We start from the raw sequence: 17354 nt of genomic DNA, 5'->3' as shown, positions 1-17354 counted from the left end.
GGTCCCTGCCGGTACCAGAACATCAAGTAGCTGCTCATGCTGTCTCCACTCATGCTGCACTGGAAGGTGACTCCATCTCCCTCTCGCACAGCCAGATCCCTGGTGTGTTGCTCCAAGACCATCTGGCCAGTCACTGCTGCAGTGAGGAAAAGCAAGACATGATCACTGGAAGAATTAGCAAAGTTAAGGTAGCGCTGTTGGAGGCATTGTGATGGGACTGGAAAAGTGGGAAAATTAAATCCTTCTCTTCGAATTCAACAGATGAATGCAGGAAGAGGAATAGAGCTGGTATTGGGAATCAGGGATCCCGAGGAAGGAGACACCATGTTTTCCTCCCTTTTTTCTCCTGTTAGATCATGAAGCTTTTTCTCCACTTTTCATTTGAAGCAGCAAGGTTTTGCACCATGGGGGACAAATCCCTTTGTCTTTGCCAAGCTGGGATGATGAGGAAACCACTCTCCCGTCCCTGAAACTGTTTCCAATGAGCACAGGATGGCCAAGGGACTCCCAGAGTAACCTGGACTTGACCCCAATGCTGCCATCCTCAACATGGTCTTTGTAAGATGCCCCATGAGCACAGTGTCCAGTTCAACTGCAAACCATTAGGCCCTAAGATGTGGGAGCAGCAGGCAGAAGCCCTGCATGTCCCCACTCAGCAGAAGAGCCAGGCTGGATGGAGGTGTCTAATTCACAGCAGAAGAGGAGGAGGGCTGTTCCCAATGTGCTTTGAAGGATGGGTGGAATGGTCAGGCTGGGAGCGGTCAGCAGAGCTCCAGAGAGCTGTGCAGATCACAGGGACGTGTTCCCTTCCTGGGTGGCATCACCCCTTCCTTTCACTTACCTACCATGGGCAATAATCCCATGCACACCGCAGTCCACATGGCCAAACCCACTCTGTCTCACCCCTCTCCAGCTTCTCTCTCCCTGCTGAAGAGCACTGCCCACATCTTCCCTGTCTGTGGACCTGTCACTGCTGACAGTGCTTGTTCCTCCTAGTCCCTCCCCCATTCTATGACAACAGTGAAGGAGAGAGGCGGGGGCTGGAGGAACAGAAGAAGGTGAAGCTGTTGGGGCCCTCCCGGGTGTCCCTTACCCTGCAGGCTGCAATAACAGAGTGTTCTCTTGGTAGGAAAACCTCTGATGTGCAAAAGGTGACATGGTGCTGTCAGGCCAACCCAACCTTCCTCTGAGGAAGGAGTGCAGGGAGCTGCTGGCACTTGAGAGGTGGTCCTGAGGGTGGCAAGCTGTTCTTCCAGAGGTCCCCTGACCCTTGGTGCTGCTGATCTACTGCTCCTGGATGGGACACCACTGAGCACAACTCCAATTGGACAGGGCACCCCTAGGCAGATGTGCCCCACTCCCTGCTACCTCCACTCCAGCCCAGCACCCTGCTTCTTCACTCACTCCATGCTGACCCATCTCCATGTGACTCTTCTCCTTGCAGCCCTTCCAGACCCCTCCAGCAGCAAATGCAGCAAAGGCAGGGAAGATCTTGGGCATCCTTGCCACTGATTGTCTGGGGTAGATGTACAGGCTCATGCCCACCAGCTCTTCCCCCAGAACTCATGTGCACAACACTCAGTGGGGACCAGGCTGTTGGGGCTGCTCAGCAGAGCAGGGACAATCCCTTCTCTGTGCTCATTCTACTCAAAAGAATGCAAGAACTCCCCCTACGGCCACATGATGGGACATTGACTGAACCCTGACACAGTGTCACTGTCTCGATGGATGCCACCATTTCGGGGAGTACTGCACACTGACCCTCCACAGACTGTCTGAATTCTTTCCCTCCTCTTGATTTTCATGGTTGCTCCAACAAGACCATTTGCGTAGGAAATCCAGCACAGCCATGGGATGGGGACTTTCCCAGAGGACAAAATGTCTACAGTTCAACTCATTTGGTTTAGCGCTTTGGTGCTGTCTCAACAACATGAGTTTTAGAAACCCATTTCAAATCTGGCTTTCTATTGTTTGGCTTTCTTTTCAGATTTTAACTCTTTAATGCTTGCTGCTGTGCTGCTTCCTAAAAAAATCTCCTTCCCTGTTAATTTCTGCCTGTGGCAGAGTTTGATAAGGAAGGAAGCAGGAGATTTTTGTTAAAGCTCAACTGGATTTCCTGTCTGCGTGAGAAGGGTGCAGAAGTAGTGGGCAGAGTCCCGGGGGTGCAGATCATGCAGGGACAAAGGTGACTCGGAGAGGGAATTGTTACGAAACACTGTGGCTTGACCCTCCACTGACTGCCTGAGTTTAATAAGTGAAGCATCATAGTTGATGTAGGACAACCACTTGATGCTGCCATCGGGTGCCTGACGAAATCAGAGGACTTCAGAAGTCTCGAAGGTGAAGACGTATGGGTGGCAGGAGAGGACCACGGAGTCCCCGGGCGCTCACAGCCCTCCGCCAGCCTCCACCAGCCTCAGCTGCACCCACAGGTGTATGTGGTTACTACTTGACTCTCATGAAGCCCTCCTGAACATCTATGAGACGCAACTCCTTTACAGTTCTGAGGCAAAGAGCTGGGAGCCTCGTGGGAGGTTTGTGTTCAAGCTCAGCTGGATTTCCTGTCTCTGTGTGAACAGCACAGAAGTAGCGGGCAGAGTCCCCATGATGCAGGAGGCGCACTCTGAGAGATACAACAGACTGGGAACTCTCCCAGGACACTGTGGCTCGACCTTCTACAGATGGCCCGAATTGAATAACTGAGGAATCCGAGCTGATATAGGACAGCCACTCGGGTCTGCCCCCGGGGGCCTGACGGTACCACCGAACTCCATAACTCCTGAAAGAGAATCCGTATCCGCGGCAGGAGAGGAGCACGGAGTCCCCGGGCGCTCGCAGCCCTCCGCCGGCCTCCACCAGCCTCAGCTGAGCCCACACCCCTGCGGACGGAGAGAGCAGGCAGCCGGGCAGGGCGCGCCCACGGCCCGAGCACGTTCAGCCGACGGCCCGGCGCCCCCGCCCCGGCACATTTACAGCCACCACCCCCTCTCTCCCGGCAAAGCCCCGCGCCCGGGACAGCGCCGCGCCTGCCTGGACCCGACCTTGGGCCCGATCCGCCGCCCGAAACGCTCGGCCTCGGATTCTCCCGCCCTCCGCTTCCCCGCTAGGGAAGGCGAGCACCAGGGGACAGCGCGCCCGGGGCGGCAGCAGCTGCTGGCAGCCCCGGGACGGGCAGCGCCAGGCTTGGACCCAGCCCCGGACTCGCTGTCCTCCCCGCCCGGCTCTCACCTGCCGGTCCCGCGGCCAAGAACAAGGCCAGGAGCCACGGCCACAGCCCGGGCACCATCGCGCCCTGATCAAAGGGGACGGCCGGGGCCGAAGGGCCTCGCGGGAGCCGCACACGAGCCGAGCGAAGCCGCACTCAGCCAGCTCCTGCCCGCCCCGCCGCCTCGGCCCCTTCGGGACGCCGCCGACGCCTCCACCCGCCCCGATACACCCGGCCGGGCCCCCACTGCCGCAGGAGAAGGGGCGGTGCGGGGAGGGCCGCGGGGCAGGGCCGTCGGCAGAGGAGGGGCGCGGTGCCCCGGCAGACCAAGGCTCCTGTTCCTCGGCTCCCAGCGCGGCTCCGGCGCTGTCCCGCCTTGTTGCCCTGCCCAGCCCTGCGGAAGGGGGTCGCTGCCTCGGCTGGCCCAGCCCCAGCGCCAGGGACGGGCTGTCGGGCTGCGGCGTCTCCTCGCAGGACCTTCCCCGCGCCCTAGTCCGCCCGGCCCTCACTCCCATCTGCTGCCCGCGGGGACCAAGACACTCCGAGGCCATTCCGAGGGGCCTCGACAGCCTGAGAAATGGACTGACAGGAACCTCCTAACTTCCACAAAAGGGGAAGAGCAAAGTCCTTCATCTGAGGAGGAACAACAACCCCATGTACCAGGCCAGACTGGGAGCTGCTCAGCTGGGAATCATGTTGTCAGAAAAGGACCCAAGGGTTCTGTTGGACAACTACTTGTCCGGAAATGTGCCTTTTGCAGCCAAGGTGACTAATGGTAGCCAGGGGTGCACTGGACAACGTATTGCCAGCAGTCCAGGGAGCTGGATCCTTCTCCTCTACTCAGCACTGCTGAGGTCACACCTGGAGTAATGGCTCCACTTCTTGGTTCCCCAGGACAAGAGAGACTCAGGCATAGAGGAGAGAATGTAGAGAAAGGACACAAAGATGGTTATGGGACTGGAGCACCTCTTATATGAGGAAGTGCTGAGAGAGCTGGGTCTGTTGAACCTGGAGTAGAGAAGGCCATGAGTGGTGTGTCATCAATGTGTAGAAACCTATGAAGGCAAGGTACAGGGATGTCTGGGCCAGCTCTTTGCAGTGGTGGTCAATGACAGGTCAAGGGGCAATATGTGCAAGCTGAAATATGGGAGGATCCATTTGGAAAACAGGAAAGAGCTTTTCACTGTGAGGGTGTCTGAGCACTGGCACAGGTTGCCCAGAGAGGCTGGTGGGTCTCCATTCTTGGCAATATTCACAAGCTGTGTGGGTGTGGTCCTGAGACACCTGCTTTAGATGGCCTTGAGTAGGGGGCTTGACCAGATGATCTCCCGAAGTGCCCTCCCACTTCAACCTTCCTGTGATTCTGTGAGCCACTCACAGGCACATTCACATCCTTGCAGGTGATATGTACCAGGGCATAGGGGAAAACTGAAACTTGGAATTGGTAAGTCCCTGATGACCTGCAGAAACAGCTTTTTAGAGGAGTGTTGAGGAAAACACACTTTCCCTTTTGGCTACAAGTGTCTAAAGTGGAACTCCAGAGAGAAATACGCAAGTGATACAAAAGTAATAGGGGTGGGTAAAAAAGTGGCAAAAGGAGGATTAAGGTTATGTATTTTTGTCATCTTTTCTATGTATGGTGTGTGGTCTTGTTAGATTTTATGCTGTGATGTACTTTTGTAAAGTTGCAGACCCAGGTGCATGGACATGTGACAAGGTTGTCCAACCATGTACACAAACTCAGAGCCTGGCTTTGGAAGGATGAGGATTAATATGAATCCCTATTTGTCCAGTTGACTGGCTCCTTTCAGGAGCTTGGGAGGCTACTGCTGGCCAGAGCTTGCTGCTGCAGGAAGGGCTCCTGGACAGACTGAAAAGGAGGGAATTCAAGCAAGAAAAGACTAGTGGGGACTCTCCTTTCTCCCTGAAAGCTTTAACACTCCTGCTTGAAGCCAGGTCAACTATAGTAGTTGTACTGGGTCTGTCTGGGATGGAGTTAACCACCTACATAGCAGCCTGTGTTGGCAGCTGCAATGTTTTATGACCCAATCTGCAGTGGTTAATACACCGATGTTTTATCTATTCCTGAACAGAGCTTACACAGCATCAAGGCCACCTGTGTTTCTCATGTTGCTCTCACACTCTACAGCTGACAACAACTGGCCAAAGGGATATTCCATACTGCATGATATTGTGCAATGTAATAAAAGCTGAGGGAAATAAGGTGGAAGAGAGGATGTTAAATCTGAACTAAGCATCGCACGTGATGAAGGCCTGCTCTCCTGGAAATGGCTAAACAGCCACCTGCCTGTAGGAAATTTTGAATTAATTCCTTATTTTGCTTTGCTTGCATGTAATGCTTTTGGTTTGCTTATTGAACTGTGTTTATCGCAACACAGGGATATTCTCATTTGACCATTTTGATTTTCTCTCGTGTCGCACTGTAGATGCAGTAAGTGAGTGGTTGTGTGGGCTTGAGTTGCCATCTTGGACCAAGCCACCATGGTAGGCTGCCCACAATCTTGTCCAGTTCAGTTTTCAATCATCATCTCCATATCAAAAATACCCTTATTTTCCTTTACATGGCATTTCATTTTGTGTTTGTTGTCACATATTCTATGACTGGGTAACACTGTGAAAACTAAGGCACCATCTTCTTTCCTTCAAACATCAGGCATTTATGAACACACTGATAAATCCTGCCACAGCATTTTCCTTTGTATGCTAAATCAACACAGTTCTCTCAGGCTCTCCTTGTATGTCAGATGCTCCTTTTCTTGTCGTCATGACCCATCATACAATTTGCTCTGGTTCGTGTCTTTCCTGTGCTGGGGAGCCCAGCGGTGGATGCAGTAGTCCACAGTCTCAGCAGTGCTGAGTTCAAGAACAGCCCAGGCCAATGAGGAATGAGTCAGGTAAAAATGCCAGGAGGCGTGAACAGACAACAAGGGAACAGAAAATGGAGGACATTGTAGAAAGGGGTGTGAGACCTGGTCAAAGGTATTGAATATGCCTTAGTCAGCTCTGTCTCTAGTAGAAAGACAAGCTTCCAGGATTATAAGGTCTTCCAATCCTCTTGACAATGGAATTGTCTTTTCTGTCAGTACATAGAAACCTCTCCCAATCACTGCAAAATGTCAACGACTACGGAGAGTCACCTCCCAGTCACATCAGCCACTGGTGGGCCACCCTAAGAGTCCCCGTACAGTTGTGTCTCTCCAGGTTCCTTAACTGTCTCTTGGTATCATCCTCCTCCACTGACATAAGTCTTCCTGGCTGAGGATGCTCTGAATGGGGTCAGATACCTGGAAATCCTGAAAGCCAGTATTGCCTGCAAAGAATGAGTCAAAGAAGAACCCTCCCACATCAGCTTTGCTTGACATTCTGCTTCCTCAGGAAAAAACATTTTTGAGCTTGAAGGAAGTGATCTCTGAAAATCAAGCAGCTCTCCTGGACCCCTCCTGTGTCCAAGATCATATTCCATTGAAAAATCCTGGAAGAGTGTGAATTCTGCTCTCCTGAAGTCCAGGGCTTTGATCCTGCTTTTTGCATTGCTCCTAGTTCTCTGGATACAAAGCTCAAACAGTGCATGATCACTGCAGCCAAGGCTGCCCCTCACCTTCACATCCACCACCAGACCTACCTCTGATGAAGTTTGCATCCGTGCTCTGCACAAGGTTTCTTAATTGCTCGTACTATCCCAGCACCCAAGATTAGGCACTGTTCACGTACTCCATGTGGACCAGGGCCAGTGAAAATGAGGCTCCTTCCAGTTGTTTGAAGAAGACATGACCTAATTCTTGGTCCTGAACAGGCACTGTGTAGTAGCCACCTGCCACAATGTTGATCTGCCCTCTAAACCTACCCATAGCTTACAGGCTGGCTCATCGTACATCCCAAAGCTGAACTCTTGTGCATTCCAGCCGCTCTTTCCCAGGAAGGTCAACTCCCCCTCCTTGCTTTCCCAGCCTGTCTCTCCTAAACAGTCTGTCTCTATCCACTACAGTACTTCTGTGAGCTACCCTACCAAATCTCCGCGATCCTAGAGCTTGGCAACCAAGCTATGGAGGATAATCTGGGTCATAATGGACAGAAGCACAAGCAAAGCGCACTAGTCTGCACTACATGATACAGCCTCTCAACTTCCCACAATAGATCCTCCTGCATCACAAATGATCTCAGCCCATCGCCACACTACCCTTCACTGCCTTTTACTGCAAACACACAACAGATCTGTTTCCTGCACCTGCAATTGCATGACACCAACATCTGGTTAGCAGTTTTTATAAAGAAATGATGAAAAGTATGCATTCTCTGTCACTCAGTTTTAGGTCCAACCTGTTGCAGAGCTGCTCCAGAGTGAGCCTAGCACCGCAGTAATACACTGCTTCATCCCCTTGCTTTGCTGCCTGGATCTGCAGTGTGAATCTATTCCGGGAGCTCTCCACTGATCCCTTAAAGCGATCCCGGAAACCTTCTCCATAGGCACCGCCCTCCCGGTAAATCCAGTCCAGAGTGCCACGTGCTCCCTGCCGGTACCAGAACATGTAGTAGCTGCTCATAGGATCTCCGCTCATGCTGCACTGGAAGGTGACTCCATCTCCCTCTTGCACGGCCAGATTCCCGGTGTGTTGCTTCAAGACCATCTGGCCAGTCACTGCTGCAGTGAGGAAAAGCAAGACATGATCACTGGAAGAATCAACAAAGTCAAAGTAACGCTGTTGGAGGCATTGAGATGGGACTGAAAAGTGGGAGACCTAAATCCTTCTCTTCAAATTCAGCTGGTGAAAGCAGGAAGAGGAATAGAGCTGGTACAAGGAATCAGGGATCCCGAGGAAGGAGACACCATGTTTTCCTCCCTTTTTTCTCCTGTTAGATCATGAAGCTTTTTCTCCACTTTCCATTTGAAGCAGGAAGGTTTTGCACCATGGGGGACAAATCCCTTTGTCTTTGCAAGGCTGGGATGATGAGGAACCCACTCTCCTGTCCCTGAAAGTGTTCTCAATGAGCACAGGATGGCCAAGGGATGCTCAGGGCAACCGGGACTTGAGCCCTATGTTGCCATCCTCAACATGGTCTTTGCAAGATGCCCCACGAGCACAGTGTCCAGTTCAAGTGCAAAGCATTAGACCCCAAGATGTGGGAGCAGCAGGCAGGTGCCCTGCATGTCCCCACTCAGCAGAAGAGCCAGGCTGGATGGAGGTGTCTGACTCACAGCAGAAGAGGAGGAGGGCTGTTCCCAGAGTGCTCTGTAGGGATGGGTGGAGAGGTTGATTCAGCGAACAGGTCAGACTGGGAGCGGTCAGCACAGCTCCACAGAGCCGTGCAGAGCACAGGGACGTGTTCCCTTCCTGGGTGGCATCACCCCTTCCTTTCACTTACCTACCATGGGCAATAACCCCATGCACACCGCAGTCCACATGACCAAACTCGCTCTGTCTCACCCCTCTCCAGCTTCTCTCTCCCTGCTGAAAATCACTGCCCACATCTTCCCTGTCTGCGGACCTGTCACTGCTGACAGTGCTTGTTCCTCCTAGTCCCTCCCCCATTCTATGACAACAGTGAAGGAGAGAGGCGGGGACTGAAGGAACAGAAGAAGGTGAAGCTGTTGGGGCCCTCTCGGATGTCCCTCACCCTGCAGGCTGCAATAACAGAATGCTCGCTTGCCAGGAAAACCTCTGGTGGGCAAAAGTGACATGGTGCTGTCGAGCCAACTCGGCCTTCCTCTGAGGAAGGAGTGCAGGGAGCTGCTGGCACTTGAGAGGTGGTCCTGGGGATGGCAAGCTGTCCTTCCAGAGGTTCCCTGTCCCTTGGTGCTGCTGACCTGCTGCTCCTGGATGGGACCCTCCTGAGCCCAGTTTTATTTGGACACAACACCGTACCCTTCTCCTTCATTCTGGCCCAACACGCTACTCCTCCAATCGCCTCATTATTTTGAACACTTCTCCACCTGTTTCTCCTGCTCACATCCCTTCTATGTTCTTCAACAGCAAATGGCAGGTGAAATCTTGGGCATCCTTAGCACTGATTGTCTGGGGTAGATGTGCAGGCTCATGCCCACCAGTTCTTCCCCCAGAACTCATGCGCACAACACTCAGTGGGGACCAGGCCGTTTGGGCTGCTCAGCAGAGCAGGGACAATCCCTTCTCTGTGCTCGTTCTACTCAAAGAACGCCAGAGCTCCCCCTACGTCACATGATGGGACATTGACTGAACCCTGACACAGTGTCACTGTCTCGATGGATGCCACCATTTTGGGGAGCACTGCCCTCTGCAGACTGACCCTAGATAGAATGTCTTAGTCCTTTCCTTCCTCTTGCTTTTAATGGTTGACCCAACATGACCGTTTGGGTGTGAGATCCAGCACAACCATGGGATGGGGAGTTGCAGAGGTGTCAAGTTTTGATTGCAGGGCAATAAGAAACCATGGCAGATGCTTTGTTAAGCCCCTCACCCCTCCAGCCCCTCTTAGCTCACCGCTCACCACTAAGTACAGGTGACAGGAAGGCAAGACGAGAGAAAGAGAGAGTGGGACAAAGTTAAAAATATTTTCCTAATGCTACTAATAAAATAGAGAAAATAATACAAAATATATAAAAGCAATCTTCAATTCCCCGGCAAAGCTCAGCACTGCTCCAGCAGCAGCAGAGCCCACACCTGGAAGTACTGGGTTGAACTCTGCAGCAAACTGGAACTGGATTCAAGGATGCAGGGTCTGTCACTGTTCCTCAGATTTGCAGGGATGGCACGCAGCGTCCTTCCCAGATGTCTGCCATAGCCGAGGAAGGGAAAATGGGACGAGGTCCTCATGATCTCCCACTTTTATATGAAGTACCACGTGAACGGGGTCCAATACATAGTTGGTCAGGTCGCTCCTCCTCACCCCACTCACTTATCAGCAACCTTGCATTCCATTGCTATGTCTACCAAAACATGTATCCCACTTCAGAAAAGTGCAGTTACTAAAAAGGCTTGAGCTGAAAGGAAAATTCACTAAAAGAGAAACTGGTCTTATTATTAACAAAGCCAGGACAAGAAGATACAGGAGCCTATTGAACCTGGAGGCTTGAGGCTGGGAAAAGATGCAGGGGGATGTAGGCCAAGGGTGGCCTAAGGTGGACTGGGACACTTAGAGCTGCCTCAGCATTGTAGGACATGTGGGGTTCCCTAGACCTTTCATACTCTCCAGAAAAAGTGTAAGAAATGGGAGGAAAGAAGATCCAGTTTTGCTCAAAGGATAGTAGAAGTGTAGCGGTTGTAACAGACCTCTGGAAGAAGTCTAATTTAAACCTCCTGCTCAAAGCCAGGTCAGCTACAGTAGGCACACTGGGTCTGTCTGGGATGGAGTTTACTTTCTACATGGCAGCCTGTTTGGGAAACTGCAATGTTTTGTCACAAAATCTGTGGTGCAAACGGAACGATGTTTTAGCTGTTCCTGAGCAGAGCTTACACAGTGTCAATGTCACCTGTGTTTCTCATGTTGCTCACCCGCTATACAGTTGACAACAACCAGCCAAAGGGATATTCCGTACTGCATGACATGGTGTGATGTAATAAAAGCTGAGGGAAATAAGGAGGAAGGGACGATGTTAATCTGAACTAAGCATTGCACTTGATGAAGCCTGCTTTCCTGGAAATGGCTAAACACCACCTGCCAGGGGGAAGCTGGGAATTCGTCTCAACACACAAATATTGTGGAGCACTGGACCAGGCTCCCCAGGGAGACGTCACAGCCCCAAGCCTGAGAGTGTTCAAGAAGGAACTAGACAGTGCCCTGAGACACATGGTGTGAACTGCGGGCTTGTCCTGTGTGTCATGCTGGGCCTATCAGAACACAGAGCTACCTGTCCATCAACACACCCCCCACCACATGTATCAGCCAGCCAGCCTTTGTCTCTGGCTCCTTAGCTTGTTGTTGACATGTAATCGCAATTCACCTTATCCTGAATAACCCATCTCCTTTGGCTGGATGTTGCAGAACTGGTTTTGACACAATGTTTGAGACACTACCCTTTCAGTTTCTCAGGCACTTCAACAGTAAAAATCCATTGGGTTACATTTGAATGGCTTTTAATTTTGTGTTTCTTGCCGCATGTGCTATCACTGGATAACACTGAGAACACTCTGGCTTAATCTTCTTTGCTCCATGCATCAGGAGTTTACACACACTGACAAATCCCTCCACAGCCTTTTCTTCTCTGTGCTAAACAAACTCAGTTCTCTCAGGCTCTCCTTGTATGTCAGATGCTCCTTTCCTCATCTTCATGGCCCTTCATTGCATTTGCTCTGGTCCATGTCTTTGCCGTGCTCGGGAGACCAGGAGCAAGCACAGGAGTCCAGAGTCTCCTCAGTGCTGAGTTCAAGAGCCATGCATCCCATCAAGCAAGGTGTCAGTTAAAAATGCCAGGAGGTCTGCACAGAGAAATGAGGGTAGGGGAAATGTGGGCCCATTATTAAAGGGAGTGGGGAACCTGTTGAGCTCTCAAAGGACCCCTCGTACTTCCCATATTTCCTCTGGTCACATTGCACGCAGCAAAACTCATGGGCTGGACTGACTTGATCTGAGCTGTGCCCAAAGCAGAGCAGGGCTATTCACACACCTCACCAATGGTGCCATGTCTGGGTACTGGCCCTACCAGAAACTAATAGAAAGAGCAGAACTTGTTTCAAAAGGTGAATCACTTTGTGAGGGTGAGAGGAAGGAGGGTTTTCATGACACATCAGAAGATGTCAAACAGGGGGGTTAGAGCTCATTTGGGGACAGAAAAAGTTAAGATGTGCCTCTTACAATTAAACATTTGAAAGGTGTATGTGGTTACTACTTGACTCTCTGGGAGCCCTCCTGAACATCTATGAGATGCAACTCCTTTACAGTTCTGAGGCAAAGAGCTGGGAGCCTTGTGGGAGGTTTGTGTTCAAGCTCAGCTGGATTTCCTCTCCCTGTGTGAACAGCACAGAAGTAGCGGGCAGAGTCCCCATGACGCAGGAGGCGCAGGCTGAGAGATACAACAGACTGGGAACTGTCCCGGGACACTGTGACTCGACCCTCTACAGCTGGCCCGAATTTAATACGTGAGGAATCCGAGCTGATATAGGACAGCCACTCGGGTCTGCCACCGGGGGCCTGACGGTACCACCAAACGTAATAATTGTCGAAAATGAATCCGTATCCGCGGCAAGAGAGGAGCACGGAGTCCCCAGGCGCTCGCAGCCCTCCGCCGGCCTCCACCAGGCTCAGCTGCGCCCACACCCCTGCGGACGGAGAGAGCAGGCAGCCGGGCAGGGCGCGCCCATGGCCCGAGCACGTTCAGCCGCCGGCCCGGCGCCCCCCGCCTCGGCACATTTACAGCCACCACCCTCTCTCTCCCCGCAAAGCCCCTCGCCCGGGACAGCGCCGCGCCTGCCCTTCCCGGGGCTGAGCCGAGCCTGCCCCGACCCTTGGGGCCGAAACGCTCGGCATCGGACTCTCCCGCCCTCCGCCTCCCCGCTAGGGAAGGCGAGCGCCAGGAGACAGCGCGCCCGGCGCGGGAGCAGCCGCAGCCGCAGCCCCGGGATGGGCAGCGCCAGCCTTCGACCCAGCCCCGGGCTCGCTGTCCTTCCCGTCCGGCTCTCACCTGTCGGCCCCGCGGCCAAGGACAAGGCCAGGAGCCACGGCCCCAGCCCGGGCACCATCGCGCCCTGAGCAAAGGGGCCGGCCGGGGCCGAAGGGCCTTGCGGGAACAGCAGACGAGCCGAGCGGAGCCGCGCTCAGCCCGCCCGCTCAGGTCCTGCCCGCCCCGCCGCCTCGGCCCCTCCGGGCCAGCGCCGACGCCTCCACCCGCCCCCACCACACACGGCCCAGCCCCCGCTGCCGCAGCCCCCTGGGGGCAGAAGAAGGGACGGTGCGGGGTGGGCCGCGGGGCAGGGCCGTCGGCAGAGGAGGGGCGCGGTGCCCCGGCAGAACAAGGCCCCTGTCCCGCGGCTCCCAGCGCGGCTCCGGCGCTGTCCCGCCTTGTTGCCCTGCCCAGCCCTGCGGAAGGGGGTCGCTGTCTCGGCTGGCCCAGCCTCAGCGCCAGGGACAGGCTGTCGGGCTGCGGCGTGTCCTCGCAGGACCCTCCACGCACCCCAGCCCGCCGTGTCCTCACTCCCATCCCCTGCCCACGGGGACCAAGACACTCCGAGGCCTGTGCTGCCATCCCGAGGGGCCTCGACAGCCTGAGAAATGGACTGACAGGAACCTCCTGCACTTCCACAAAAGGGGAAGAGCAAAGTTCTGCATCTGAGGAGGAACAACAACCCCATGTACCAGGGCAGACTGGGAGCTGCTCAGCTGGGAATCATGTTGTCAGAAAAGGACCCAAGGGTTCTGTTGGACAACTACTTGTCTGGAAATGTGCCTTTTGCAGCCAAGGTGACTAATGGTAGCCTGGGATGCACTGGACAACGTATTGCCAGCAGGCCAGGGAGCTGGATCCTTCTCTTCTACTCAGCACTGCTGAGGTCACACGTGGAGTAATGGCTCCACTTCTTGGCTCCCCAGGACAAAAGAGACTCAGGCATAGAGGAGAGAATGTAGAGAAAGGACACAAAGATGGTTATGGGACTGGAGCACCTCTTATATGAGGAAATGCTGAGAGAGCTGGGTCTGTTGACCCTGGAGTAGAGAAGGCCATGAGTGGTGTGTCATCAATGTGTAGAAACCTATGAAGGCAAGGTACAGGGATGTCTGGGCCAGCTCTTTGCAGTGGTGGTCAATGACAGGTCAAGGGGCAATATGTGCAAGCTGAAATATGGGAGGATCCATTTGAAAAAGAGGAAAGAGCTTTTCACTGTGAGGGTGTCTGAGCATTGGTACAGGTTGCCCAGAGAGGCTGTTGGGTCTCCATTCTTGGCAATATTCACAAGCTGTGTGGGTGTGGTCCTGAGACACCTGCTTTAGATGGCCTTGAGTAGGGGGCTTGACCAGATGATCTCCTGAAGTGCCCTCCCACTTCAACCTTCCTGTGATTCTGTGAGCCACTCACAGGCACATTCACATCCTTGCAGGTGATATGTACCAGGGCATAGGGGAAAACTGAAACTTGGAATTGTTAAGTCCCTGATGACCTGCAGAAACAGCTTTTTAGAGGAGTGTTGAGGAAAACACACTTTCCCTTTTGGCTACAAGTTTCTAAAGTGGAACTCCAGAGAGAAATACGCAAGTGATACAAAAGTAATAGGGGTGGGTAAAAAGGTGGGAAAAGGAGGAGTAAGGAGAGCTATACACCATGGTTATGTATTTTTGTCATCTTTTGTATGTATGGTGTGTGGTCCTGTTAGATTTTATGCTGTGATGTACTTTTGTAAAGTTGCAGACCCAGGTACATGCACATGTGACAAGGTTGTCCAACCATGTACACAATCTCAGAGCCTGGCTTTGGAAGGATGAGGATTAATATGAATCCCTCTTTGTCCAGTTGACTGGCTCCTTCCAGGAGCCTGGGAGGCTACTGCTGGCCAGAGCTTGCTGCTGCAGGAAGGGCTCCTGGACAGACTGAGGAGGGGGGAACTCAAGCAAGAAAAGACTAGTGGGGACTCTCCCTTCTCCCTGAAAGCTTTAACACTCCTGCCTGAAGCCTGTTCAACTATAGTAGTTGTACTGGGTCTGTCTGGGATGGAGTTAACCACCTACATAGCAGCCTGTGTTGGCAGCTGCAATGTTTTATGACCCAATCTGCAGTGGTTAATACACCGATGTTTTATCTATTCCTGAACAGAGCTTACACAGCATCAAGGCCACCTGTGTTTCTCATGTTGCTCTCACACTCTACAGCTGACAACAACTGGCCAAAGGGATATTCCATACTGCATGACATTGTGCGATATAATAAAAGCTGAGGGGAATAAGGTGGAAGAGAGGATGTTAAATCTGAACTAAGCATCGCACGTGATGAAGGCCTGCTCTCCTGGAAATGGCTAAACAGCCACCTGCCTGTAGGAAATTTTGAATTAATTCCTTATTTTGCTTTGCTTGCATGTAATGCTTTCGGTTTGCTTATTGAACTGTGTTTATCACAACACAGGGATATTCTCACTTGACCATTTTGATTTTCTCTCGCGTCGCACTGTAGATGCAGTAAGTGAGTGGTTGTGTGGGCTTGAGTTGCCATCTTGGACCAAGCCACCATGGTAGGCTGCCCACAATCTTGTCCAGTTCAGTTTTCAATCATCATCTCCGTATCAAAAAAATACTTTTTTTTTCCTTTATATGGTATTTCATTTTGTGTTTGTTGTCACATATTCTATGACTGGGTATCACTGTGAAAACTATGGCTCCATCTTCTTTTCTTCAAACATCAGGCATTTATGAACACACTGATAAATCCTGCCACAGCATTTTCTTTTGTATGCTAAACCAACCCAGTTCTCTCAGGCTCTCCTTGTATGTCAGATGCTCCTTTCCTTGTCATCATGGCCCGTCATGGCAATTGCTCTGGACCGTGTCTTTCCTGTGCTGGGAAGCCCAGCAGTGGATGCAGTAGTCCACAGTCTCAGCAGTGCTGAGTTCAAGAACAGCCCAAGCCAATGAGGAAGGAGTTAGGTAAAAATGCCTGGAGGCCTGAACAGGCAACAAGGGTATAGAAAATGCAGAACATTGTAGAAAGGGGTGTGGGACCTGGTCAAAGGTATTGAATATGCCTTAGTCAGCTCCGTCTCTAGTAGAAAGACAAGCCTCCAGGACTCCAAGGTCTTCTGATCCTCGTTCTTGACAATGGAATTGTCCTTTTCTTTCTGTCAGTACATAGAAACCTCTCCTGACCACTGTGAAATGTCAACGATTACCGAGAGTCACCTCCCAGACACATCATCCACTGGTGGGCCACCCTAAGAGTCCCCGTACAGTTGTGTCCCTCCAGGTTCTTTAACTATGCCTTGGTATTATCCTCCTCCACTGATATATGTCTTCCTGGCTGGGGATGTTCTGAATGGGGTCAGATACCTGGAAATCCTGAAAGCCAGTATTGCCTGCAAAGAATGAGTCAAAGAAGAACCCTCCCACATCAGCTTTGCTTGACATTCTGCTTCCACAAGAGAAAACATTCTTGAGCCTGAAGGAGGTGATCTCTGAAAATCAAGCAGCTCTCCTGGACCCCTCCTGTGTTCAAGATCGTATTCTATTGGAAATTCCCCGAAGAGTGTGAATTCTGCTCTCCTGAAGTCCAGGACTTTGGTCCTGCTTTTTGCATTGCTCATTGTTCTCTGAACCCTGAGCTCAAACAGTGCATGATCACTGCAGCCAAGGCTGCCCCTCACCTTCACATCCACCACCAGTCCTACCTCTGATGAAGTTTTCATCCATGCTCTGCACAAGGTTTCTTAGTTGTTCGTACTATCCCAGCACCCAAGATTAGGCACTGTTCACGTACCCCATGTGGACCAGGGCCAGTGAACATGAGGCTCCTTCCAGTTGTTTGAAGAAGGCAATACCTAATTCTTGGCCCTGAACAGGCACTGTGTAGTAGCCACCTGCCACAATGCTGATCTGCCCTCTAAACCTACCCATAGGCTACCAGCTGGCTCATCGTAGATTCCAAAGCCAAACTCCATGCATTCCAACTGTTCTTTCCCAGGAAGCGCAACTCCCCCTCCCCACTTTCCCAGCCTGTCTCTCCTAAACAGTCTGTCTCTATCCACTACAATACTTCTGTGAGCTACCCTGCCTTAGCACCATGATCCTACAGCTTGGCAACCAAGCCATGGACAAAAATATGGGTCATAATGGACAGGAGCGCAGGCAAAGTGCACTAGTCTGCACTACATGATACAGCCTCTCAAGTTCCCACAATAGATCCTCCTGCATCATAAATGGTCTCAGCCCATCATCACACTACCCTTCACTGCCTTTTACTGCAAACTCGCCAAAGATCTATTTCCTGCACCTGCCATTGCACGACACCATCTGATTTGTGACTTTTATAAATAAATGCTGAGAAGTCTGCATTCTCCATCAGCCAGATTAAGGTCCAACATGCTGCAGAGCTGCTCCAGGGTGAGCGTAGTGTAGCACCGCAGTAATACACTGCTTCATCCCCTTGTTTTGCTGCCTGGATCTGCAATGTGAATCCGTTCTGGGAGCTCTCCACTGATCCCTTAAAGCAATCCTGGAAACCTTCTCCATAGGCATCAACTGC

At 52.2% G+C, this 17354-nt stretch overlaps 1 protein-coding gene and 1 gene segment (V, D, J or C); both read right to left on the bottom strand.

Moving 5' to 3' along the window:
• Window positions 1–17354, bottom strand: part of LOC136111659 (T cell receptor alpha chain MC.7.G5-like) — a 179353-nt gene that overhangs the window by 146153 nt on the left and 15846 nt on the right. The gene's annotated exons all lie outside the window — the stretch shown is intronic.
• Window positions 11629–12980, bottom strand: LOC136111582 (immunoglobulin heavy variable 3-11-like). The segment is given in 2 exon segments: window positions 11629–12456; window positions 12819–12980. Coding segments are annotated over 2 exon segments (492 nt in total).

This window comes from Patagioenas fasciata, chromosome 22 (genome assembly GCF_037038585.1).
Source record: "Patagioenas fasciata isolate bPatFas1 chromosome 22, bPatFas1.hap1, whole genome shotgun sequence".
Taxonomy (NCBI): domain Eukaryota; kingdom Metazoa; phylum Chordata; class Aves; order Columbiformes; family Columbidae; genus Patagioenas; species Patagioenas fasciata.
This window is presented reverse-complemented; position numbering and strand designations above follow the sequence as displayed.